The sequence below is a fragment of the Myotis yumanensis genome, unplaced genomic scaffold, assembly GCF_028538775.1.
Source record: "Myotis yumanensis isolate MYYU_CA2020_CCGP unplaced genomic scaffold, mMyoYum1.0.hap1 SCAF_2, whole genome shotgun sequence".
Lineage (NCBI taxonomy): Eukaryota > Metazoa > Chordata > Mammalia > Chiroptera > Vespertilionidae > Myotis > Myotis yumanensis.
This window is the reverse complement of record NW_027223753.1, coordinates 151,574,402-151,600,274: the sequence shown is the minus strand read 5'-3', so window position 1 is coordinate 151,600,274 and position 25,873 is coordinate 151,574,402. Positions and strand designations below refer to the sequence as shown.

Below are 25,873 nucleotides of genomic sequence, written 5' to 3'. Positions count from 1 at the left end.
GGCAACGGGGGATTGAGAAAATGAAGGAGCCAGACATAGAGACAGTAGGGAAAGGTGGGACAGGGTGGGACAGCTGGCCCTCTGATGAAGAGACAGTGACCCAGAGTCGGTGCAGCGCGTTTATTTTATGCAGAATGATTCCAGGAAGTTTTACTAGAGTTTAAGACAAAGGAAATTATGGGAAATCATGGTTAAAGATCAAGCTGCAATTCTTCATTCTTGTAGCTTTTTTGTAATTGTGACTCCTGGCTGAGCCCCGATAATTGCGTCCGTTCCTTGTGCCTGGCTGAACTTAAATAATGAAACCCACCCCCTGGCACCTGAGCTAAAATAAAGGTCAGGCTGACAACATACCTGCCTCTGGCACGGTATGTTTCCAGGATGTGGCTCTGCCAACGCCACTGGACTCAGCTAACAATAATCAAAGAAATGCTCATGTGCCTTCCCAGGCGCTTTCTACAACAGTATTCATTTCTTATCTCACAACTTCTGTGGGTCAGGAGTTTGACATGGTTTAACTAGAGACTGTACGGTCTCAAAGTTGTGATTGAAGTATTGGTGGTCTACATTCTTCTCTGGAGGCTCAGCTTGGGCAAAATCTGCTGCCAGGTTCACCTCACTCAGGTTGTTGGCAGAATTCATTTCCCTGCAGCTGTATGACGGAAAGGTCTTGGCTTCTTATTACCTTTCTGCTGGAGGCTGCCCACAGTTGTTTGAGTTTCCTGCTCCAGGCCATTTTCATAGGCAGTCACCACACGGCAGTTTGCTTTTCAAGGCCAGCAGGAAAGAATCTTTTGCTCTTTCTCCTAAGACAGAGTATAATACAGGGGTTGCCAAAAGCAGGTTTACAGTAGTAAGTATGTGAGTTTATTCTGTATTATTATTTAGTAATTATTATAGTCTTTTCCATACAAACAACTATAAACCTACTTTTGCCCACCCCTGTATGAGGATTCCAATTTTTCCACATTCTTGCCAATGCTTGTTATTTCCATCTTTTTTATAACCATTCTACCAGGTGTGAGGCCTCATTTCCCTAATGACTAATTATGTTGGACATCTTTTCATGTGCATATTGACCCTTAGACATTTAAAAAATGGATTATTTGTTTTTATTGTTGAGTTTTAAGAGTTCTTTACATATTCTGAATGCACATTCCTTATGAGATTTATGATTTGAAAATATTTTCTTCCACTCTTTTCACTTCCTTAATGCTGTTCTTTGAAACACAACAGTTTTTAATTTTGATATGGTCCAATTAATTTTTTTCTTGGTTGCTTGTGCTTTTAGTGTCAAATCTAAGAAACCATTTCTTAATCTAGTAAGATTCATGAAGATTTGAACTTATATTTTCTTCTAGGTGTTTTTTAATTTTAGCTTTAAAAAATGTATTTTATTGAGTTTTTACAGAGAGGAAGGGTGTGGGATAGAGAGTTAGAAACATCGATGAGAGAGAAACATCGATCAGCTGCCTTCTGCACACTCTCTCCTGGGGATGTGCCTGCAACCAAGGTACATGCCCTTGACCGGAATCGAACCTGGGACCCCTCAGTCCGCAGGCTGATGCTCTATCCACTGAGCCAAACCAGCCAGGGCTACTTTTAGCTTTTACATTTAAGTCTGTGGTCCATTTTAAGTAATTTTTATATATGTTGTGAGTTACTTCATTTTTTTTTTTTTCATGAAGATATCCAGTTGTTCCAGCACTGTTTACTGAAAAATTGTTCTTTCCACATTGAATTGTTTCTTGGCACCCTTGTTGAATATAAACTGATCATAAATATAAGGGTTTGTTTGGACTTCTGTTTCATTCTATATCGTTTTAAATTGGTATTTATGGCTCCGACACTTATTGTATCACCTTCATAGTTGGTTAACTGTCTGTCATTTAACTATTACTCTTGTCTTTAAAATGAGTAATAAATAGTAAATACTTCATGGAATTATTGTGAGGATTAAAGGAGATAATATGTGGGAAGAGCTTAGAACAGTGCCTGGATTGTAGAAAACACTCAATATGTGTTAGCTATTGCCATATTACCACCATCACTGTCATGATCACCATGATCACATCATCACTAGCACCATCATAAAATATATATATTTTGCTAGTGTTCAGGGACTGTGAGTCTTTTTAAAATTTTATATAATGTTTAGTCCAGTGTCCTTAGTATTGCTATTTTAAGAGTGCTGAGCAAATGTTGGCCATTTTCAGATTCTAGTTTAGATTAATCACCTCCATTTAGTATTATAGAAATGGTATCATATTTCATTTGTACTCTAAAGTTTTGCCACCTTTATTTATACTAAGCACATATGTATCTAATAGTGATTTGAGTGTTAGAGTGCTTAAAAAAAGAACTCCCTCTCTCTTTTGCCTTCCTCCTCTTGCATTCATACTGTTAGCATGTGACTGACATTTTCTGTATTAATTGTGAATTTATATAACTGATGACAAACCTTATTACTACTGTTCTAGCACTCTGCTTTAGGTCATAATATCTGCATTCCTAGAGTTTTTTTACTAAGCAAATAGATACAAGCTATTGCTTTGAAATTCTTTTTATTATAGTTAACTATCACAGTTTTCTATTAATTGTGAAGAAAAAGAACCAAGTTTTTTGATAGTTTGTTCCTTTCATTATGCTTAAATTTTTCTTCTGATGTTTTTAAAACTTATTTTCCTAGGTCTGTTCCCCCTCCACCTCCTCTAGTGATGCTTAATTACTAGTTTCTCTTATGTATTAAGAATTTGATATGATCATTACTCCTAGATGTCATTTGTCCGAGTGAACCGTTACAGCTCCCGGGGAGGAGGAAGGAAAGCACTGAAAATAAAGAAGAAACCGGCAGTGAAGCAAGAATGGGATGTAAGTCTAGGTGGCAGAAGAAGCAACGTAACGTTACTCTGAGGAATAGGTGTGCTGACATGGCCCTAGTCACTCAGAATGGCACTTGAATCCGGTGCAGCATGTAATAGGGTGGAATGGGTTTCTGGGCATGTTACATTCTAGGTCTTGGAGGGAAGAGCAGAATTTTTTGGGGAGTTTTTTTTTTTTTTAGAATATAGGAGTTGAGGCTGTACCCTCTACTTCTTTTGAAGAACTGTAACCTTAAGAGGTTGGGGAGTGTTTTTATTTTTTTATTTTTTAAATTGCCTCTACCTCTACTTTAAGAATTCACCGCTTTAAGGCCACTCTAGCTAACCTGTGTCACTGATGTCTGAATTTTGGGGGTAGTTTTTTAGATTTCCCTGTATTAACCAGTGATGCCGTAATCACATGAGTGGCATTTTTGGCTGAAAAAGTGGGTGATCCATGCTCTCTTACCCCTCAAATTGTTTGCGGCTCATCTCCAGAGGGGGGTCACTTGCAGTACAAAGCTTCTCTTAAGATAAAAAGATAGTCTCAGGTACCTGGGCATGATCCATGGCTTCTACGCTGCATACTGCCTGGTATCACCAAGGGGATTTTTGCCTTTTGTTGGCCTGGTACTTGGGTTTGGGCTGTGAGACTTTAGGTGCCTTTGCTTCCTGTTGTGGAGAGTAACTAGTCGGGGACTGGTTTGGAAATCAGGGATTCTTTTAGACTTGGAATCTTCTGGGTTGTGAACAACCATTTTAGCCAGTTATCCTGGGCAAACTGGTGGCCTGTGGAAGTGGGACAGAGGGGTTTCAGTGTTTACATTGCTTTGTTGCCATCTGATTGGCTATAAAATATTTTTTATAAAGGTGTGATTCTAAGGTAATAAAACTGATGAAAAGGAAAAAAATGCACACTTTAATATAAATATTGTCCCCTTCAGAGTGCTACTATTGTTGAAAACATAATGGAAACCCATCATGTGAAATTACATCAGAACCTTTCTCATTTACTTTTTATTATCTCCAGTGCTGGAAAAATGGGATTTTTGAAGGTAGACTGAACTCGAAAGTCATTTGGAGTGAATGTTAAATGAAGGAGGAGAGATAAACTGAATAATGCCCTTTTGATAAAAACAGTGAGATGTTTTTTGAAATGGCTTGTAAATTAGATTTAAAGGCAGTTATAAAAGAAAATTGTTTTAAGCTGCAGGAGTATTAATGAAATTATATTTTCTCCCACGAGTACTAATTCCAAGCATATCGCTTACTTATATGCCTTAATTCTATTATGATTATTAAAAAAAGCCTCATGATCTTATAGTTGTATTTTGTATGTTTCTAAATCAATATGAAAGGAATAATAGTTTCAGCATAGAAAAGCCTTGAGCTAATTATAAGCTACGGCCGAAAATTTAAGTCTTTGAATACATCAACAGCTATTTCACCAGACTTAGTTCTCTATAGTTCTCTTAAGAGTAAAACTCTAGCTTGTTTTATGTCCTGCCTTACCATGCCTGTATAACACGATGGCTGAAGTCATTATGGAAAGGCCCAGATTGCAGGACTGCTATTTACAGCTGTCTAGGCTGAGCACTGCACGATTTCACAGGAGTACTATTTACATAGATACGGTGTTAATGGTCCCTCCCCGAGTTGTGCAGTGTGGTCCCTGCCATGTTGTTTTGTGCCTTTTTACTTAAGTGACTATTTTCACATTTTATGAAATTATACAAACTGTCTCTTATTATGATAGGTTCGATGCTTATGGTGTTTGCATGATCACAAATTGAACCTTTCTATAGTGATCACAGTTTATCTTTTAGGAATTTTTACAAGTGTCTCATTCCATGGAATGCAGTCTGAAAACTACAGCTTTAGCTTATACTTAATTTGGATTATATACTACCCTGCTTTATTCATTGTTTTAATATAATGTATATCTGCTTGGTGAAAGTAGTCCTTATTTTCTGTAAGATACTTAATTTTCTACAAGATACCTAAAAGTAATCCATATTAATATTTAAATTGAGAATACTGGTTCCTGGAAAGAATGGCTTTTTGTTTAAATATATTTCTTTATTAATTTCAGAAAGGAAGGGAGAAGGAGAGATAGAAACATCAGTGATGAGAGAATCATTGATCAACTGCCTCCTGCACGCCCCCTACTGGGGATCGAGCCCGAAACCCAGGTATATGCCCTTGGCTGGAATAGAACCTGGGATCCTTCAGTCTGCAGGCTGATGCTTTATTCATTGAGCTAAGCCGGCTAGGGCAAGAAAGACTTTTTGGTCCCAGGAATTTGAATTCATTTCCAGACATTAAAACCCAGTACAGTCCTAGCTGGTTTGGCTCAGTGGATAGAGCATCAGCCTGCACACCAAAGGGTCCCAGGTTCGCTTCCAGTCAAGGGCACATGCCTAGGTTGCAGGCTCCTCCCCGGCCGGGGCCCTGGTTGGGGTACGTGCAGGAGGCAACCAATTGATGTGTTTCTCTCACATTGATGTTTCTCTGTCTTTCCCTCTCTCATCTACTCTCTCTAGAAATCAATGGGAAAATATCCTCAGGTGAGGATTACCAAAAAAACCCCAAAAAACAAAAATCCAGTACATACATCTAAAGACACACAAACAATATCTGTTAATAGTTATAACTTTCTGAAGAATGTGAAAAAAACATGGTAAGAAGTTTGAATAACAAAAATCGCATTTTTTCAGTTTAAATAAATACATGTCTTTTATATATTATGTAAAAATATACAATAATTTTATTTCAATTTAAAATAAAAATTTTATCTTGCTAAAATGTGCTGACTAACCCACTTAACTCTTCAAAGAAAGGTTTCTTGGAGAGTAGCATGCTTAATTAAATATAGTCTTTTAAAAAAATTTACATTTTTATTGATTTCAGAGATGAAGGGAGTGGGAGAGAGAGAGAGAGAGATAGAAACATCAATGATGAGAATGCCCCCTGCACACCCTACATTGAGGATTGAGCCTGCAACCTGGTCATGTGCCCAAACCGGGAATTGAATCGTGACCTCCTGGTTCATGGGTTGATGCTCAACCACTGAGCCACACCAGCTGGGTGAAAGATAGTCTTTTAACTGAGATCCATCTGGCATGTAAAGAAAAAAAGGAAAATCAATGTCATAAAAAAGAAACTAAAACTAATTTCAAAATTTTTTTTAACCTAGTCTAAAGAATAAACTTTAAAACCCTATTAAAAAAATCCAGTAAATACTAATATTTTATAGGAAACATTTTTTTCTTTAAAGGAAGTTTATCTTTTTTTACAGAATACTGTGAATGATCTAACAGTTCATCGGGCAACTCCTGAAGATCTGGTAAGTTTAATATCAAAAGTTAATATTTGTTTAGTGTTTTATTTGATATTTGGTTTCTAACCTTCAGAATAGGAGCCAGAGGTACTTCTCAGAAGTTGTTATATTTATCTTGCTTATGTCTATATAAAATCAAAAAGTATATCTTCTGGACGTCCTGATTTTACCTAAGAATATCAGTTAGGATGTATCAGTTAGAATTTTCCTAGTTAGATTTCTCTAGTCTAGTATTGCCCTGTATGTATCTGTCATCTTTTCCTATCTATAGATATCTTCAGCATTAGTATTTATGATTACTTCCCTGTACAAACATACTGGTCTAGTCAATGTAATAATTTATTCCTTGAACAGGCCATTTATATTTCCGTATTTGCGTCCCAATTCTATTTTCCTTTCTTGGAACAGTTTCCCTCTTTTCTTCTTTAGCTGCCCAAATCTTCCTTTGTTACCTTATGCTAGTTCAAGTCTTATTTTTTTAAAGTTTCTACTATATATAGTTTTTAAAAAATAAACAGCTTTATTGAGATATAATTCATACACCATAAAATCCAGCCTCTTAAAGTGTACAGTTTATTTATTTTTTTTAGTATATTTACAGTTATGCAACCATCATTACTTTCTAATTATAGAACATTTTCATCACCCAATAAAAGAAACTCTCTACCCATTATTTCCTATGCACTCCCCCACATCTTCTCATTAAATCCTTGGCTCCAGCTAATTGACTTTATGTCTCTATGGATTTGACTCTTCTGGACATTTGGGTTGTTCTGGACATTCATAATAGTCAAATGGTTGTTTTACCATTATCAGTAATGCTGCTATGAACATTCATGTAAAGTTTTTGTGTGAAAATATGTTCTCAGTTCTCTTGGGTATATACCTGTGAGCAGAATTGCTGCAACTTACGATATCTATATTACTTAACTTCCTGAGTGACTTCCAAACTGTCTTCTAAAGTGGTTGTAATTTATAGTCTCACTAGCATATATGAGGGTACCAGTTTCTTCACATCACTTGTCAATTTGTTATTGTCATCTTTTTGGTTTTCATTCTCCTAGTGGGTATAAAATGTAATCTCTTTGTGATTTTGGTTTGCATTTCCCTAATGACTAATGATGTTGAACAGTTGAATACCTTTTCATGTGCTTATTGGTAATGATTGGCCATGGTATCTTTTGAGTAATGTCTATTCAAATCTTTTAATCATTTTATTTTTTTCTGTTTTATTTTATTTTTTCCATCGCCATTATCTCCTCTATTCCCTCTTCCACTTTAAAAGTTGAATTATTTGTATTTTTAGTGTTGCATGGTAAGAGTTTTTTAATATATTCTGGATACAAGTTCCTTATGAGAGAAATGATTTCAAATATTTTTTTTCCATTCTTTTGGTTGTCTTTTCACTTTCTTGACAATGTCCTTTGAAGCACAAAAGATTTTAATTTTGGTCGACCAAGATGGCGGCGTAGGTAAACACCGGAGACCGCTGCCGCAAACAACCATTTCAAAAATACAACTAAAAGACTGAACGGACATCACCCAGAACCACAGGAAGGCTGGCTGAAGAGAGACTCTACAACTAGAAGGAAAGAGAACAGCAAATCGAGGCTCAGAGGCGGCGCAGTGTGGAAAATACAAAGGTACCGAGGTGCGCGCGAAAGCGGGCTGGTGGCTGAGGGCGCGGTTGTCGTTTTCTGTCGGGACTGAGTCTCAGACTCTGGGCTCCAGATCCGGGCGAGTCTCTAGGGACCCAGACTCAAACGGGAGAAGCGGGATTACCCGGCATCAGTTGGAACCTGAGGGCAGCTTTCTCTCCGAGGTTTGCAGCGGCTGCCGGGGTTCTGAGAAGCAGAGCCTCTGGGAACGGGACTGAGCGTGGCCATAACTGCTCCCTCCGCCCGCCCTGTTGATCCCGCCCCGCCCAAAGCCTGCGCACAGCCATTTGCTGATCGCCTCAGGCAAAGGCTGGATTAGCGCCTCCCCAGAAGACAGAGTTTTCCGCACAGCTGATTACTATAGCCAGCCGGCCTGAGGGTCAAATCCCCCTAGTGTTAACTACAACAATTAAGGCTTGGCTAGAACAAGACTGCGCACAGAGACCACAAGGGGGTGCACCAAGAAAGCATAAAAGATGCGGAGACAAAAAAACATGACAGAAATGGAGGATATGGAGCTAAGAATCGCAATTTTGAGGGCTTGCCATAAATTTGTGCAGAACCTCACGAAAACTAATGAGACCCTCGATGCTACGATAAAGAAATTAGAAAGTAAGCATACACGGACTGAAATAAAGAATATTATACCCAATAGCAGACCAGAGGAGTACAATAATCAAACCAAAGATTCGACAAAAAACACCCAATTGGAAAAGCAAAATGAAAAAAGAATCCGAAAGTGTGAAGATAGTGTAAGGAGCCTCTGGGACAGCTTTAAGCGGTCTAATATCAGAGTCATTGGAGTGCCAGAAGATGAGAGACAGCAAGATATTGAAAACCTATTTCAAGAAATAATGGCAGAAAACTTCCCCCACCTGGTGAAAGAAATGGACTTACAGGTCCAAGAAGCGCAGAGAACCCCAAACAAAAGGAATCCAAAGAGGACCACACCAAGACACATCATCATTAAAATGCCAAGAGCAAAAGACAAAGAGAAAATCTTAAAAGCAGCAAGAGAAAGAGGCTCAATTACCTACAAGGGAATACCCATACGACTGTCAGCTGATTTCTCAACAGAAACTTTGCAGGCCAGAAGGGAATGGCAAGAAATTTTCAAAGTGCTGAATACCAAGAACCTACAACCAAGATTACTTTATCCAGCAAAGCTATCATTCAGAATTGAAGGTCAGATAAAGAGCTTCACAGATAAGGAAAAGCTAAAGGAGTTCATCACCGCCAAACCAGTATTATATGAAATGCTGAAAGGTATCCTTTAAGAAGAGGAAGAAGAAGAAAAAGGTAAAGATACAAATTATGAACAACAAACATGCATCTATCAACAAATGAATCTAAGAATCAAGTGAATAAATAACCTGATGTACAGAATGAACTGGTGATTATAATAGAATCAGGGACATAGAAAGGGAATGGACTGACTATTCTTGGGGGAAAAAGGGGTGTGGGAGATGCGGGAAGTGACTGGACAAAAATCATGCACCTATGGATGAACACAGTGGGTGGGGAGTGAGGGTGGAGGGTGGGGTGGGAGCTGGAAGGAGGGGAGTTATGGGGGGAAAAAAGAGGAACAAATGTAATAATCTGAACAATAAAGATTTAATTAAAAAAAAAAAAAAAAAAAAAAAAAAAAAAAAAAAGATTTTAATTTTGATCTAGTGCAATTTATGTAATTTTTCTTTTGTTACTTGTGCTTTCAGTGTCATATCTAAGAAACCATTATCTAGCCCAAAGTTCAAAGATTTACTCTTATGTTTTCTTCATTGTTTTAAATTTTTTTTTTATTGAATTTATTGCAGAGATGGCGAACCTATGACACGTGTGTCAGAGGTGACACGCGAACTCATTTTTTTGGTTGATTTTTCTTTGTTAAATGGCATTTAAATATATAAAATAAATATCAAAAATATAAGTCTTTGTTTTACTATGGTTGCAAATATCAAAAAATTTCTATATGTGACACGGCACCAGAGTTAAGTTAGGGTTTTTCAAAATGCTGACATGCCGAGCTCAAAAGGTTTGCCATCACTGATTTATTGAGATGACATTGGTTAATAACATTATATAGGTTTCAGGTGTACAGTTCTATAATACATCACCTGTCTATTGTATTGTGTGTTTACCACCCAAAGTCAAGTCTTCTTCCATCACCATTTATCTCCCCTTTCCCTTCTTCTGCCTCCCTCCACCCCTTTCCCTTTGGTAACCACCTATGTTTTCTTTTAAGAGTTTTATAGTTTTGGCTCTTATTGTTTAGGTGTTGGATCCATTTTCATTTAAATTTTGTATATAGTGTGAGGTAGAGGTCCAGCTTCATTCTTTTGCAAATGGATATCCAGTTTTCCAAGCACCATTTGTTAAAAAAAGACTATTTTATCCTCATTGAATTTTCTTAGCACCCTTGTTGAACATCAGTTGTCCATAATATAAGGGCTTACTTTGGACTCTCAATTCTATTTCAGTGATCTATATGTCTATCCTTATGCCAGTACCACACTCTCTTGATTTTTATAGCTTTGTGGTAAGTTTGAAGTCCTACTTTTTGAAGCTGCCCAACATTTGATATCTCTTCTGAAGTGTTATACTTACTACCTACATAAGGCATTGAGCATATCCTGTCTAATACCTATCATTGATCTTTGTATTTACCCAATTTCCCTGGGAAGATGATTGGTGCTTTTGAGGAGTAGAAAACATATCTTCCATATCTTTCTGGACCTACGAATCTTAATCCTGGTAGCTCATTAAATATTCATTGAGGATAATAATGATACTCAATTGATTAATTTTTTTTTAATTATGAAAAATTTTAGACTCATGTGAAAGTGCAGACAAAATTATAAAGAGCTCCCATATATAGTATTACTGTATTCACCCAGATACAGTATAATGTTAATAAAATTTTACATAATGGCTTCATTTATCATTTCCTTTTCTAACTTTGCTGAAGCATTTTATTTTTTAAATCTTTATTGATGAGAATATTACAGATATCCCCCTTTTCTTCCACATTGGCCCCCTCCACCCGCTTCCCACTCTGCTCCAGGGCTTCGCCATCTTATTGTCTGTGTCCACAGGTAATGCATATATGCATATAAGATCTTTGGTTAATCTCAGTCAGTGTGCGTAATTGTACATATTGTACATGTACATACATATGTAACTGAAAAGTTTAATAAAACAATTCTTTATTTATGATGTGTCTTAATATTTTCTATTCTATTTTATTTAAAATATGTTGTTTTTGACCCACTAGTTGATTTTTACCACCATCAAATGAGTCCTAGCATGCAGTTTGAAAAGCACTAGTTTATTGGCTAGTCCTTACAAATATAGAAATTAATATACTTCCTATTTTGTCTTTTATCTAGGTCTAGTACTTCTGTATACAGAAGACTGTAAAAATTTTGACTGTGAATATATATAAATATACATATGTTGAATCACAAAAAATGAAAAAAGATGAAGTATATTAGGTGGTCCTACCACCTAAATAGGCACCTTCTTTGTTCCTGAAACATTATTTTATATGCTTTTTTCTATATAGATACGCCGACATGAAATACACAAATCGAAGAATAGAGCACTAGTACACTGGGAACTCCAAGAAAAAGCTTTGAAGAGAAAATGGAAGAAGCAGAAACCGGAAATTTCTAATCTTGAGAAAAGGAGATTGTCTATCATGAAGGAGGTAATGCTAAACTGCAATATCTTTGAAAGAGAAGAAAGAGATAAATAGGTTTCTCTCTTTTCCCCCAAATTTGGTTCACATTGGAGAGACTAGTAATTACTGTGTCCTTATACGATGAGCTACATGTGAACTTTGAAGAAAGCAGCAGTGACAGTTTCGGCTCTACAACTTAGACTCTCTACTGGGAATGATACCTAGCAAATTATTAACTTCTCAGCCTAAATTTTCTTATCTTTAAAATGGGAATAACACTACTTGTCTGATTGTATTGTTATGAGATTTCTACAGTGATCAGCGCAGTCCTTGGCAAGTGATTAGTGCCTTGTAATATATATACTAGCAAGCTGCCATAATTCTTTTTCTCTATTTACATGCAGTGCTGTTAGATTACTTTGCCAAAAATGTGTGCTTGTCCAGCAGGTTAGTAAGCCACTTGTCTTTGGCTTAATTTTTGCTAGATGTAAGGTGTTTGGATAAGGAATCAGATGTGTCAGAATAAACAATATGAGAAATAAGAGGAAACTGCAGCAAAAAGTCCATCTTTTACTTGGGCTGAAATCATTGTGAAAGAAATGTGCTCCCTTCGTAGTGTTTCTTGTTCATTGTTGAACAGATGGTGCTTGGCTGTCTGGGTGATCTTTCACTGAAGCTTTAAACCATACTCTTTTGAGGAATTCAATAGGTTTCATAGTGAAATATAAAGGTCTTGATTTTATAAGTCATCAGGAAGAATTATATCTCCCAAATAAATGTTCACATGAGTTTATTAAAAGAACACTAGATTAAGAGAGACGGGTTTTTTTTTACAGATAAGTAACCTTTGATGATCTTGGACAAGTCACGTACATTTAAATGTGTGGTAATTTTTTAAAAAATATATTTTATTGATTTTCTACAGAGAGGAAGGGAGAGGGATAGAGAGTTAGAAACATCGATGGGAGAGAAACATCGATCAGTTGCCTCCTGCACACCCCCTACTGGGGATGTGCCCACAACCAAGGTACATGCCCTTGACCGGAATCGAACCTGGGACCTTTCAGTCCACAGGGCGATACTCTATCCACTGAGCCAAACCGGTTAGGGCTAAATGTGTGGTAATTCTTAGTGAGAGGCCTAAGAACACACATCTGGCCAGGCAAAAAGGCAACCCCTTTGAGGTGACTCTGGGCTTTTGTTTCTCCTCCCTAGTTGCTCCTGCTCAGGTCCTGAATTTCTTTTTCTTTCTTTCCAGATGTGGTAGGAGTAGAGATTGAAAGAAGAATGGTGAGAGAGGATGAGTGAAGGTTTTCTGTCTTCTTTCTGTAGTGCCACATCCACAGGCTCTCATCTCCTGTTTCTCAACCCTGATTCATATTAGAAGCAGTCAGGGTTGAGAACTGCTTAAAAGGAACTATGTCTGGACCCAGATATAGCTATACTCAGATGTTCTAAGTGTGTCTGGGATGTCCCATGTAGGTATTTTTTAGACTGTTTCTATGTAGTTTTAATATGTTGTCAGGGTTGAGAACCTCTGCTGTTAGTGGGATGTAGGTATTATACTTTGGAGGTTATTCCATGTTGGTACTGAGAATCCTATCTTTTCTTTTTCATGGCCAGCTAGTATACAGTTATACCACACTTTATTTATCCAGTGCTTTATTGGTGGACATTTAGGTTGTGTGTTAGAGAATATTAGAGTATGCTTATTTTAAGCTTCTGGAGAAACAAAAGATCCCAAAATAGAGTGATTTAAACAAAATCTGTTTCTCTCATTAAACTTTTCAGAGGTAAGTGGTAGTTTGGTAGGGGCCTCTGCCTGAATTTTACATGTTCTTCATTATATGACTTCCATCTCTGAGTGCAGAATGGCTGTCTCAGTTTCCTTCAGCTGTATCCCAGTCAGCAGAAAAGAGGAAAGAGAGTGCATGCTACTTACTCCTTTTATATACTAAGCCAGAAGTTCTGGCTTATATCCTACCGGAGGCCCCGTGCACAAATTCATGCACTAATGGGGTCCCTTGGCCTGGCCTTCGGGATTGGGCTGAAACCAGCTCTTTGACATCCCCCAAGGGGTCCCGGATTGCGAGAGGGTTCAAGCCAGGCTGAGGGACCCCACCAGTGCATGATCGGGGCCAGGGAAGGATGTAGGAGGTTGGCCAGTCGAAGAAGGACTGTGGGAGGGCTGCAGGGTATGTTCAGCCCGTATCGCTCAGTTCCGATTGGCTGGACTCCACCAGCAAGCTAACCTACCAGTCAGAGCTTCTCCCCTACATCATAGCAATTGGTCGACTGGTCAACTGTCTGCCCCCTGGTGGTCAGTGGACGTCATAGCGAGCAGTTGAGCAGCCTTAGCATATCATTAGTATATTACGCTTTGATTGGTTGAATGGCAGACTTAGCATATTAGGCTTTTATTGTATAGGACTAGAGGCCTGGTGCATGAAATTCATGCAGGGCGGGGGTGGGGGGACTGGTCCCTCAGCCCGACCTGCACCCTCTCCAATCCAGGAGCCCTCAGGGGATGTCCTACTGATGGCTTAGTCCTGCTCCAGTCCCTTCACCCCCAAAAAATGACAACTTTCTTTAGGCATTTTCAGGATGTCTCTTTTATAGGATATGACATTTCTTTCTTTCTTTTTTTTATCCTTACCTGAGGATATTTTTCCGTTGATTTTTAGAGAGCATGGAAGAGAGAGGGAAAAACAGAGAGAAACATCAATGTGAGAGGGACACTGAGATTGGTTGCCTCCTGCATGAGCCCTGACTTGGGCCCTGGCCAGGGCGGAGCCTGCAACCTAGGTACATGCCCTTGATCAGAATCAAACCCAGACCCTGTGATCGGCAGGCCAAGGTGCTATCTACTGACCCAAACCGGCTAGGGCAGGATATGACATTTCTTAGCCCCTCCAGCATCAGACCTTCATTTTTTCCTCCAGGAGTGAGGTGGAAAAACTCTAGATCACCTTCTTGGATTCTTATTACCCAAGTTACCAAGAGCACTGAGAGTGGCATATGGGGAGCTTAGCCAATGAGTGGTTACCGCCGCTGCTGCGAGCTGGCTCTCTGTGGGCCTGCTCCATCAGCGCCACGGCGAGCTGGCCTGCACCATCCGTGGCTTGCCTCACTGCATATGCAGTCTCTTCCTGCCCATCTGCGTGCGCAGCCTCCTCCGGAGCGGTTGTGACTGTTACAGTGTCCCAGACAATTTGCAATCATCTCTTTATATATATAGATTGGCCAGAAATCCATCATATGACCATTCCCACCTGCAAGAATGGTTGGGAAATCTAGCTATGTACTTAGACAAAACTTGAGAGTTCTGCTGTTAAAGAGAAAATGGAAAGAAAGGAGGAGTGTCTACCACCTACAGATCATTTCCAGCCTTGCCCAGTATAAATAATTTAATGAATGTCCTTGAACATGTTTTGGGGTACATGTATATTTGTAGGATAAATTCTTAAAAGTGGAATTGCTGAGTCAAAAGATACGCTCATCTGTTATTTCAATGTTGTTAAGTTTGTAACATCTGTGTATACTTGCATTTAAAGCTTAAATGGCTAATTAGGGATAGAAATTTAGTGCATGGGATAATGTAATTTAAGTTGTAACAACATTCTCAAATATTTCTAGAGTGGTATATTGGCTTTTAGTGTGTCCAATCCTTGTAACACTCCTATGGGGTAGGGGAGGTGTTCATATTGTCACTGGGTGAGGACCTGGCCTGGAGTGAGACTGCCTGAGGCCACTGGTAGTGTGTGGGTTCTTGACTTTGTGCAGGAAAGATTTCACAACACAGTCCAGGTGATTTGGAGAGTATATTTATTAAAACTGGGGAGAGTGAAAACAAAGGAAGGACTTAAGGTAGAAGAAGCAACAGGAGAGAACCTAGGTGGTGCTCTGCTTTGGGTCCTAGAAACGTTAGAGGAAACAAGTGAGGCAAGGCAGGGCTGCTGTTAGCTTACTGGAAAGTCAAAGAAAAAGGGGATCTCGGAGACAGATTCAGGAGGTAAGCCTGGGAATGGCTACTGCTGCCTGCTTTCCCCTGGTTGCAAGTCTTGTGGGGATTCTTAGAGTTTAGGAGAAAGGAAATAAAAAGTTCATGCCTGAGAACTGGCATGGGGTTCTCTAGGGAGAGCCTGTGCTGATATCCTTTGTCTTGAGAATTTTTTAAAAAAATATATTTTATTGATTTTTTACAGAGAGGAAGGGAGAGAGATAGATAGTTAGAAACATCGATGAGAGAGAAACCTTGATTAGCTACTTCTTGCACATCTCTTACTGGGGATGTGCCCGCAACCCAGGTACATACCCTTGACCGGAATCGAACCTGGAACCTTTCAGTCCGCAGGCCGACGCTCTATCCACTGAGCCAAACCGGTTTCGGCTGTCTTGAGGATTTTACCTCTCTTTTGTGGGTGAGAATCTTAGGGGACAGTTTCAGCAGACTACTCATCAGCTTTTCAGGTATGTTTTTAATATGCTGATGCATCAAAATGAGCGTATAGGGGAGTTGGGGATTATTCTTTGGTCAGCTTCACTGTTTTACTTTTATCTTAGGTTTTTCTGGCTTTAATGGGGTTTTTGTTTTTTGTTCTCCTGATTTCATCCATCCTTGAATTTGACTGGCACAAATGGCATTAACTGGGTCGCGGTCCTTTATCTCCTTGACCAGGGTGATTTAAGCTATGTATTCTCTGGTTTGAGAAGAGAGGTATATACCATTTGTTCTCGTGTCCTTGATTAGGGATGATAAGGTCTTACGATTCACTAGCTGTCTGCAAGTTGTTGAAATTGTTTGGCCTTGTTTAGTTACCTTGTCTCAGGTTCCCCATTCCACTTGCTCAGGAATTTTCCTACCTTCTTACTATCCTGCTTTAATATCTTCATTGACACATCAAGAAACTAAGGTTAAATAGATCAGGTTTTACTTGGTATCTTTTGACTGGGCCTAGGGTCCCAGTCTTCTGGCTCCAAATATGCTGTTTGTCTTATACCATTCCAAAGCTTTCTCTTTGTGGAAAGAATAAATCCAGGACTGTATTTTTACCAACTGAGCCATATCAGGGGAATTAGGGAAAAAAGAATGTGACTTATATTAATTTTCTCTGTGTCCTAAAATCGTAACCAAGGTCATATTATATACTTGTGTTCATGGTTTGAGCAGGGGTGGGGAACCTTTTTTTTGCCAACGGCCATTTGGATATTTATAACATCATTTGTGGGCCATACAGAATTATCAACTTAAAAATTAGTCTGCTATATTTGGTCAGATTTTTAAAACAATATATTTTATTGATTTTTTACGGAGAGGAAGGGAGAGGGATAGAGAGTTAGAAACATCGATGAGAGAGAAACATCGATCAGCTGCCTCCTGCACACTTCCTACTGGGGATGTGCCTGCAACCAAGGTATATGCCCTTGACTGGAATCGAACCTGGGACCCTTCAGTTTGCAGGCCGATGCTCTATCCACTGAGCCAAACCAGTCAGGGCTGGTCAGATATTTAATTAACTCACCCCTAATGCCTTGGCAAGGCCAGGCCAAATAATTTCTCTGGCCTTATGTGGCCTGCAGGCCGAATGCTCCCTACCCCTGGCCTAGTGAAGTTCTGGTAAGAGCATTTGTTACTAGCTGTCCTATAGATTTGAGCCAGTGCTGGAAACTGGACAGTTTCCAATTTTAAGACTCCTTTTAACTTATGAATGCCCTCTGATGGTAATAGGTCGAGTTGACCTGCTTTTACTCTAGCTTGTGTCCTTGCTTGTAATTATGTGGAAAGTGCATAATCAGAGGCACTACTGTAATGGTATTTTTAACGTTCTTATCTCTCCAGGATAAAAACCCAAATTGTTTATAAAAATGGAAAGAAGCATCATGTGTTTGTTTAACACCCTAAAACTCATATTTTACATCATCTTTTTTAAGTTGTGATTTATGAAATCACTTTATTGGTTGAAACCGCTGTGTTTATGGCTCAGAGATTCTTATCTTTAATCAGTGTTTTTCAAACTGTGGATCACAACTTGTTAATGGATAATGAAATCAATTTAGTGGATTATAATCATCATTTAAAAAAGTAGAACAGAAACTAAAAAGAAGATATCAAATTTGTTTCCAAAGACTAAGATTAAATAGAACTTTTTGTGTGTTATATATTTACATGTGTGTATTTGGACACAATTTAATAATGTATTTCTCAGCATTGCAACTAAGCTTTTGAAATCCACTAATTATTGTAATAGCCCCATCTACTGGTACTTAAGAATATCGCCACTGAAGGATTTTAGTAAAGTAGTGACCTATGGTTATTTTTATGCTTTGTGCCTTTGTATGGATTTCTCCTTTGTGATTTGATAAGAATATATATATTCTGAATAATACTTATCATTTATATATGTAGATTCTTTCTGATCAATACCAGATGCAGGATGCATTGGAAAAATCAGATCATTTGATGGCTGCAACCAAAGATCTGTTTGTTGATTTTCCTCGTAGGCGCACAGGTAAAGTATTCAATTCAAACAAAAGCTTCTTTTTTTATTTTTAATTTATAGGCACAAATGGCTATTTTGAAGAATTTAAAATATTCTTTTCAGGCATTATATTATTTATATTACAAGTATTCTAGAGTGGATAGCATATAAGAGTTATTAGGCATACATTCATTATAATTTGTTTGCTTTTCACTGATAATCTTAACTATTACAAATTACTCAACTAAGGAAAAGTAGTGTTATTATCTACTAGAATATTTTGTGGTGCAGTGTACAAGATTTTATAATTTAAAATAGGACTTGATTTTTCGTTTATTAATATTAAGTTATTATATAATTGAAGTATCTGTTTATATGTAAGTTGAGTAAAACTTAATTTGAAATCTAAAGCAACATGTCTCTCTCTGAGAGGAACTTCCCACTTCCTAATACAGTATTATTCATAATGAGTATATAATCCATTTGTTATTTTAATCCCTAAAAAGAAATAGTTAATTTTTAGTTTAAGGTTTGAATCCTGGCTCAGCCTTTTATCAGTGCGACTCTGGTCCAGTTGCTTCAGGTTTCTGAGTTTCAGTTTATTGATCTGTAAAATAATAATAGTAACAATCTCATAGGATTTTGTCAGGGTAAAATTATTTAATATATGTAAAAGCACTTAGAACTATGGCTGGTATATAGTAAGTACAGTATAAGAGTGAGCTGCTGTTGCCATTAAAGATTTTCATATCCTGATACAAACCTATGGAAGTGTTTAGTGCTTGTGAAATTACTTTAGTGAAATGAAACAAAGTCATCACGGCATTTTCCTTCTGCAGGGTTTCCGAATGTAACAGTGGCTCCTGATTCCTCTCAAGGGCCCATTGTGCTAAATCAAGACCCCGTCACCCAGGCCATCCTTGGTGACTCTGTTGTGGAGCCTCAGGTAATGTGCTCTGCTTACAGCCAAAATGCTCATGCCGAAATTAAGTTTAAGTTGATGTAGGTATTGTGGTAAGCATTTCAAAAGCTTAAATGCCAACAAATACAAAGTTGTGGTTGTTGGAATTGTTCTTAATCATATTGCACCGTCTGTGAGTATAATGTTTGTACTAAACAAGATTGGGCTGGATAATAATAGCTAACACTTACTGAGCACTTACCTAGAGATAGGCACTATTATCCTCACTTAGCAGATAAAAAAAACTCGGGTTCAGAAAATTTCTAAGTGACTTGTCCAAGATCACATAGCTAGTTAGCATCAGAGATGACATTCAAATCTAGACTGCCTAGCTCCATAAGACTGCTGCCACCAGCTGCCAGTATGGAAACAGCAAGGAGGCTTCCACTTTGAAGTCAGTTGGATCTGTGTTCATATTTTGCTACTTACTAGGTGTTTGATCTTGAATTAATTTCTTAAGGTATCTGAGTTGGCTTAGAATGTTTTTTGTTAAATAGAATATACATGCTATGGTTGTTTCTTCTAATGTATTAGTATGTTTAAAAAGTAGCTACCCAGGAAACTTGGCATTTATTGACTAGTTATATGGGACAACTATATCATAGCACTAAAACATTAACTAGCTGTATCCTAACGTAATTAGAACTCTTAATTAATCAAAATGTTTAGAATTTTGAGATAGTAAACATTTTTTAAAATCCCATGAAGCCCTGGCCAATGCAGCTCAGTTGGTTGGTTGTCATCCCATGCACCAAAAGGTCGCTGGTTTGATTCCCGGTCAGGGTCCATTGCCTAGGCTGTGGGCTTGATCTCTGGTAGTGGGCATGCAGGAGGCAGCGATCGATGTTTCTCTTTCACATTCGTATTTCTCTCTCTCTGAAATCAATTAAAACATTTTTTAAAAGCCCATGAAGAACTTAATACTAAAATAAAGCTCTGGCCCAGCTGGTGTGGCTCAGTAGTTGAGTGTCAACCTATGAACCAGGAGGTCATGGTTCGATTCCCGGTCAGGGCATATGCCCAGTTGTGGGCTCAATCCCCAGTGTGGGGTGTGTAGGAGGTAGCTGATCAAGAATTCTCTCTCATTATTAATGTTTCTATCTCTTTCTCCCTCTCCCTTCCTCTCTGAAATCATTAAAGATATAAAAATAAAATAAAATAAAATAAAATAAAATAAAATAAAATAAAATAAAACTTCTGCCCGGCCATTGTGGCTCAGAGGTTGAGCGTTGACCTATGAACCAAGAGGTCATGGTTTGATTCCCTGTCAGGTACATGCCTGGGTTGTGGGCTTAATCCCCAATGGGGGCGGGGTGGGGGAGCACATGAAGGAGGCAGCTGATCAATGATTCTCTCTCATCATTGATGTTTCAATCTCTCTCCCTTTCCTTTTTTCTCTGAAATCAATAAAGATATATTAAAAAATAAATAAAACTTCTTATGAATGATTAGGACTCAGTACCTGTTTAATGCAATTTTCTCGTTATTCATATCTTCTATGAGAAAAGAGAATCATCAATTAGAGGGATGATCCTAGGGAATTATAAGGTCCAGAATAATTAAAGACTTGTAAAGTACACTGTTTTCTTACAAAGACAATTCAATAGAATGTTACATATATTTTAAATAGCCAAAACCCATTACTGTGTCCCTAGGTAAAAACCATTTATATTTTGGCACTTATTAAAACCATAGCTTTCAGATAATCACGGACTCTATCATGGGGAGAAGTGGCAAGAGCTGAGGTTAGAGAGAAAGGATGGAATTAGGTTATGAAAGTAAGAGTAGAGCCACTAAAGCAGGGGTGGGGAACGTCTGGCCCGAGGGCTGTATAAAGCTCTCGGAATATTTGGTTTGGCCCTGCCAAGGCATTTTGGTGATTTAATGAAATGTTTGACCAAATATAGCAGGCCAGTTTTTAAGCTGATAATTTTGTATGGCCCGAGAATGACTTTATAAATATCCCAATGGCCCTTGGCAGAAAAATGTTCCCCACCTCTGCACTAAAGGATGTTGAGAACAGAGGCATGATGAAATCGGCTGTCGTGTGGAAGATGGACTGGGAGGGACAAAACTGGCGAGAGGATCTGGTTAGAAGACTCAGGTTGGAGTCTTAGTGAGAAGTGGTGAGGACCTGTCCAAAAGCAGTGGCAGTAGGGAAGAAGATCGAAGGGAAGAAGGATGGGTTGTGAGAGTAAAAAAGGGGTGGAATTGACAGGATTGGGTGGCTGATTGGATGTGACAAGTGAGAAAGACAAATAATTACCAGTTGCTTGCTTGAGCATCTGAATGAATGGTGATACTGTTTATGGTCTTAGATAATCTGGTAGGAATGACAGGAAAGGCTAAGGTGGATGAGCTGTTTTAGAGCTGTTGAGTATGTGTGTGTAGGATGATTTACCATTGAAAGTTTTTAGGCATTTAGGCAGTTGGATATAAATGTCCAGGGCTCAAGAAAGATAGAGAATTGCAAATTAATAGCATTTGACTTGTAATTGCAGTGTTGAAATGAAATACAGTCATTTAGAAAGTGAGTCAGATGAGAGGAGAATAAGGGTCCAAAGGAAGGACCTGGAGTCATATCAGATATAAGGGAGGGCTAGAAAAAGCACCAGTAAAGGAGATTGGGAAGGAACAGACAAGAGAATAGAAGAACCAAGAAAATACGGTATAATGGAAGTTAAAAGGAGGATTGGATCAAGAAAGAAATGAGTGGTCATTAATATCTCATTTCTCTAAATGAGTTAGAGAAATAAAGGAAAGCAAAGACTGAAAAATATCCATTAGATTTAAGAACCAGTGTTTTGATGTTGACTTGTAGAGAGCAGTCTGAGTGGAGTGGCAGAGCAGAAGCAAGGTGGCAGGGCATAGATGGCGAATGGGAGTGGGGGACAACTTGTTCTACAAGTTTGGTGGTGAAAGAGAGAAGATAAATAGTAGCTTGAGAGGAAATAGGGTCAGGATAAGATGGGAGAGACTTGGTCACATTTTAATGTGGATGAGCTGAAGCCAGTACAGAGGGAGAGATTGAAGATGGAGAAGGGGAAATTGGTGGAGTGGAGGAGGTGAGAGGATTTGGGTTGTAAAACACATGGAGTAGCCTTAGAAAGAGGGACCTCTCTTCTGTTATGAAAAAAAGAAAAAAAAAGGATGAGTGTGCATATAACCAACTTGTGTTGTTATTCTTATTTTTATGTTGAGAAAGGCTCTTAACGAAATAGATGAAGAAGAAGAAACTGTTAACAGCCAGTCAGAGGAAAGTGAGAATGAGTTGGATAACTCTCTAAACTCTCAGTCTAACATGAATGCAGACAGGTATGTACATATGGCATAGGTATCTACAACACTCTTCTTTTTTTCCAAGGCCATTTTTTCCCAGCTTTATTGCAATATCATTGATATGTAATCTTGTGTATATTTAAGGTGCACAACTTGTTGATTTGACACATTGATGTATGCAAGACGATCACCATAGCATTATCTAATGCTCTATCAAATCACATAATTACCATTTCTTTTTTATGGTGAGAGTATTTAAGATCTATTCACTTTGCAAATTTCAAGTATATAATACAGTATTTTTAGCTATAATCACTATGCTGTGCATTACCAGTAGATCTTTAGAAGTTACTCATCTTATTACTAGATGTATTTACCTTTTTACCATCTCCCCATTTCCCTGCCCCAGCCCCTGTTAACCACCTTTCTACTTTGTTTCTGTGAGTTCAGCTTTTTTAGATTTCACATATAAGTAATACAGTATTTGTCTTTCTCTGTCTCACTTATCTCAATTGGCATAATGCCCTCAAGTTTCATTTACATTATCACAAATGTGGATTTGTGATAATGTAGGATTTCCTTTTTTTTTCATGGCTGGACAATATTTCATTATCTATCTATCTATCTATCTAGTAGTATCTATCTAATCTATCTGTCTATCTATCTATTAATCATCTATCTACCTATCTCACGTTCCTTTTTTTCATGGCTGGATAATATTTCATTATCTATCTATCTACTAGTGTCTCTCTCTCTCTCTCTCTCTCTCTCTCTCTCTCTCTCTCTCTCATCTATCTATCTACCTGCCTCACATCTTTATTCATTCCTGTTGACAGACACTTAGGTTGTTTCCATATCTTGGTAATTGTGAATAATGCTGCAATCAATATGGGACTATAGATATCTCTTTCGGGTCCTGTTTTCATTTCCTTTGGCCATATACCCAGAGGTGGGATTGCTAGATCATATGGTAGTTATATTTTTTGAGGAACTGCTGTACTGTTTTCCATAGTGGTGGCACCATTTTATATTCCCATCAACAGTGCACAAGGATTCCCTTTTCTCCACATTCTCACCAACACTTGTTATCTTTTCACTTTTTGATAATAACCATTCTAATGTGCATCAAGTTATATCTCATTGTGATTTTGATTTACATTTCCCTGATGATTAGTAATGTTGAGTACTTTTTATGTACCTGTTGGCTGTTGGCTATTTGTATATCTTTGTCTGTTTAGGTCTTCTGCCTTTGAGAATGTGTGTGTGTGTGTGTGTGTGTGTGTGTGTGTGTGTGTGTGTTTTGCAGGAAACTGAATTAAGTTTCATTTATTTTAGGGCAAACTCAAAAGGGTTCTTTTCTTTTTTTTTTAGTAATCCCAGCACATTATTACAAAAAAACCCAATCCCAAAACAAAACCCAACCTGCTGGGTGTGGGGACCATGTTTGTGAACACAGGGCCAACAGTACTATTTTGGTGGTTGATTATTTTCAGAGCATTTCTTTTTTCATTTCCAAAGATCATTGTTAGCAAAGTCCTGCGGGATACTACAGAGTTCTTATTAACTGTTCTTTAATGTGTAATATTATACTTGATAAATAAAGGGTGCCTCTGCTCATTTTAAAATTCAGATTTTTAAAAATTCTTTATTGTTTGAAGTATTACATATGTCTCCCTTTTCCCCCATTGACCTCTCCCCAGCCACTCCCACCCCCAGCACATGCCCTCACACCTCTAGTGTCTGTGTTCATTGGTTATGCTGTATGCATGCATACAAGTCCTTTGGTTGATCTCCCCACCCCCACCCCCAACTCCACCTTCCCTCCGAAGTTTGGTGTATCATGTTTATTGATTTGCGGATATTGTACCATCCTTGCATTCCCAGAATAAATCTCACTTGGTCATGGTGTATGATCTTTCTAATGTAATGCTGGATCCGATTTGTTAGAATTTTGTTGAGGATTTTAGCATCTATGTTCATCAGGGATATTGGCCTATAATTCTCTTTCCTTTTAGTGTCTTTATCTGGTTTTGGGATTAAGGTAATGCTGGCTTCATAGAAAGAGCTTGAAAGTATGCCTTCCTCTTGAATTTTTTGGAATAGTCTGGGGAGGATAGGTTTTAGTTCTTCTTTGTTCGGTAAAACTCCCCAGTGAAGCCATCTGGCCCAGGGCTTTTGTTTGTTGGAAGTTTATTTATTTATTTTATTTTATTGATTAAAGTATTACAAATAGTAGAACATATGTCTTCTTTTTCCCCTATTGACATTCCCCCGGCCTCTCCCCACCCCCTGCACATGCCCTCACCCCGCCCCCCCAGTGTCTGTGTCCATTGGTTATGCTTATATGCATGCATACAAGTCATTTGGTTGATCTCTTACCTCTCCTCCCACACTCCCCTGCCTTCCCTCTGAAGTGTGATAGTCTGTTCAATGCTTCTTTGTCTCTGTATATATTTTTGCTCATCAGTTTATGGTGTTCATTATATTCCACAAATGAGTGAGATCATGTAATGTTTATCTTTCTCTGACTGGCTTATTTCATTTAGCATAATGCTCTCCAGTTCCATCCATGTTGTTGCAAATGGTAAGAATTCCTTCCTCTTTACAGCAGCGTAGTACAGTGGGGCCTTGACTTACGAGTTTAATTCATTCCGAGACCGAGCTCGTTAACTCAAATTACTCTATCAACTCAATGCAAAAAATCGGCGAGAGACAGCTGGTATCTCAAAAAACTTGTTAGTCGGGACACTCATAAGTCAAGGCTCCACTGTATTCCATTGTGTAGATGTTACCACAGTTTTCTAATCCACTCAGTTGCTGATGGGCACTTAGGCTGTTTCCAAATCTTAGCTATGGTAAATTGTGCTGCTATGAACATAGGGGTGAATATATCCTTTCTGATTGGTGTTTCTGATTTCTTGGGATATATTCCTACAAGTGGTATTACTGGGTCAAATGGAAGTTCCATTTTTAACTTTTTGAAGAAACGCCATAATGTTTTCCACAGAGGCTGCACCAGTCTGCATTCCCACCAGCAGTACAAGAGGGTTCCTTTTTCTCCGCATCCTCGCCAGTACTTGTTGTTTGTTGATTTGTTGATGATAGCCATTCTGACAGGTGTTACCTGTCAGAGGTGGTACCTCATTGTTGTTTTGATTTGCATCTCTCGGATGATTAGTGACTTTGAGCATGTTTTCATATGTCTCTCGGCCTTTTGTATGTTTTCTTTCAAAAAGTGTCTATTTAGGTCCTTTGCCCATTTTTTGATTGGATTGTTTATCTTTCTTTTGTTAAATTGTATGAGTTCCCTATAAATGTTGGAGATTAAACCCTTATCAGAGATAACATTGGCAAATATGTTCTCCCATGCAGTGGGCTTTTTTGTTGTTTTGTTGATGGTTTCTGTTGCTGTGCAGAAGCTTTTTATTTTGATGTAGTCCCATTTGTTTATTTTCTCCTTGGTTTTTATTGTCCTAAGAGCTATATTGGTAAAGATATAGCTACGACATATGTCTGCTATTTTACTGCCAATGGATTTTTCTAAGATTTTTATGGTTTTTCATCTTATGTTTAAGTCCTTTATCCATTTTGAGTTTATTTTTGTGTATTGTGTAAG

At 38.2% G+C, this 25,873-nt stretch overlaps 1 protein-coding gene across 10 annotated transcripts in view; it reads left to right on the top strand.

Moving 5' to 3' along the window:
• The window catches only part of SPICE1 (spindle and centriole associated protein 1), a 64,009-nt gene that overhangs the window by 2,703 nt on the left and 35,433 nt on the right, over positions 1-25,873 (top strand). For 9 of the 10 annotated variants that reach the window (XM_070406207.1, XM_070406208.1, XM_070406205.1 and 6 more), the window contains 6 exons: positions 2,776-2,871; positions 6,160-6,207; positions 11,422-11,565; positions 17,945-18,047; positions 18,857-18,963; positions 22,184-22,293. In XM_070406207.1, coding sequence (XP_070262308.1) covers positions 2,776-2,871; positions 6,160-6,207; positions 11,422-11,565; positions 17,945-18,047; positions 18,857-18,963; positions 22,184-22,293 — 608 coding nt within the window. Of the gene's footprint in view, positions 1-2,775; positions 2,872-6,159; positions 6,208-7,631; positions 7,845-11,421; positions 11,566-17,944; positions 18,048-18,856; positions 18,964-22,183; positions 22,294-25,873 lie in introns of those variants that run through there. The other variant, XM_070406212.1, reaches the window with a different exon arrangement.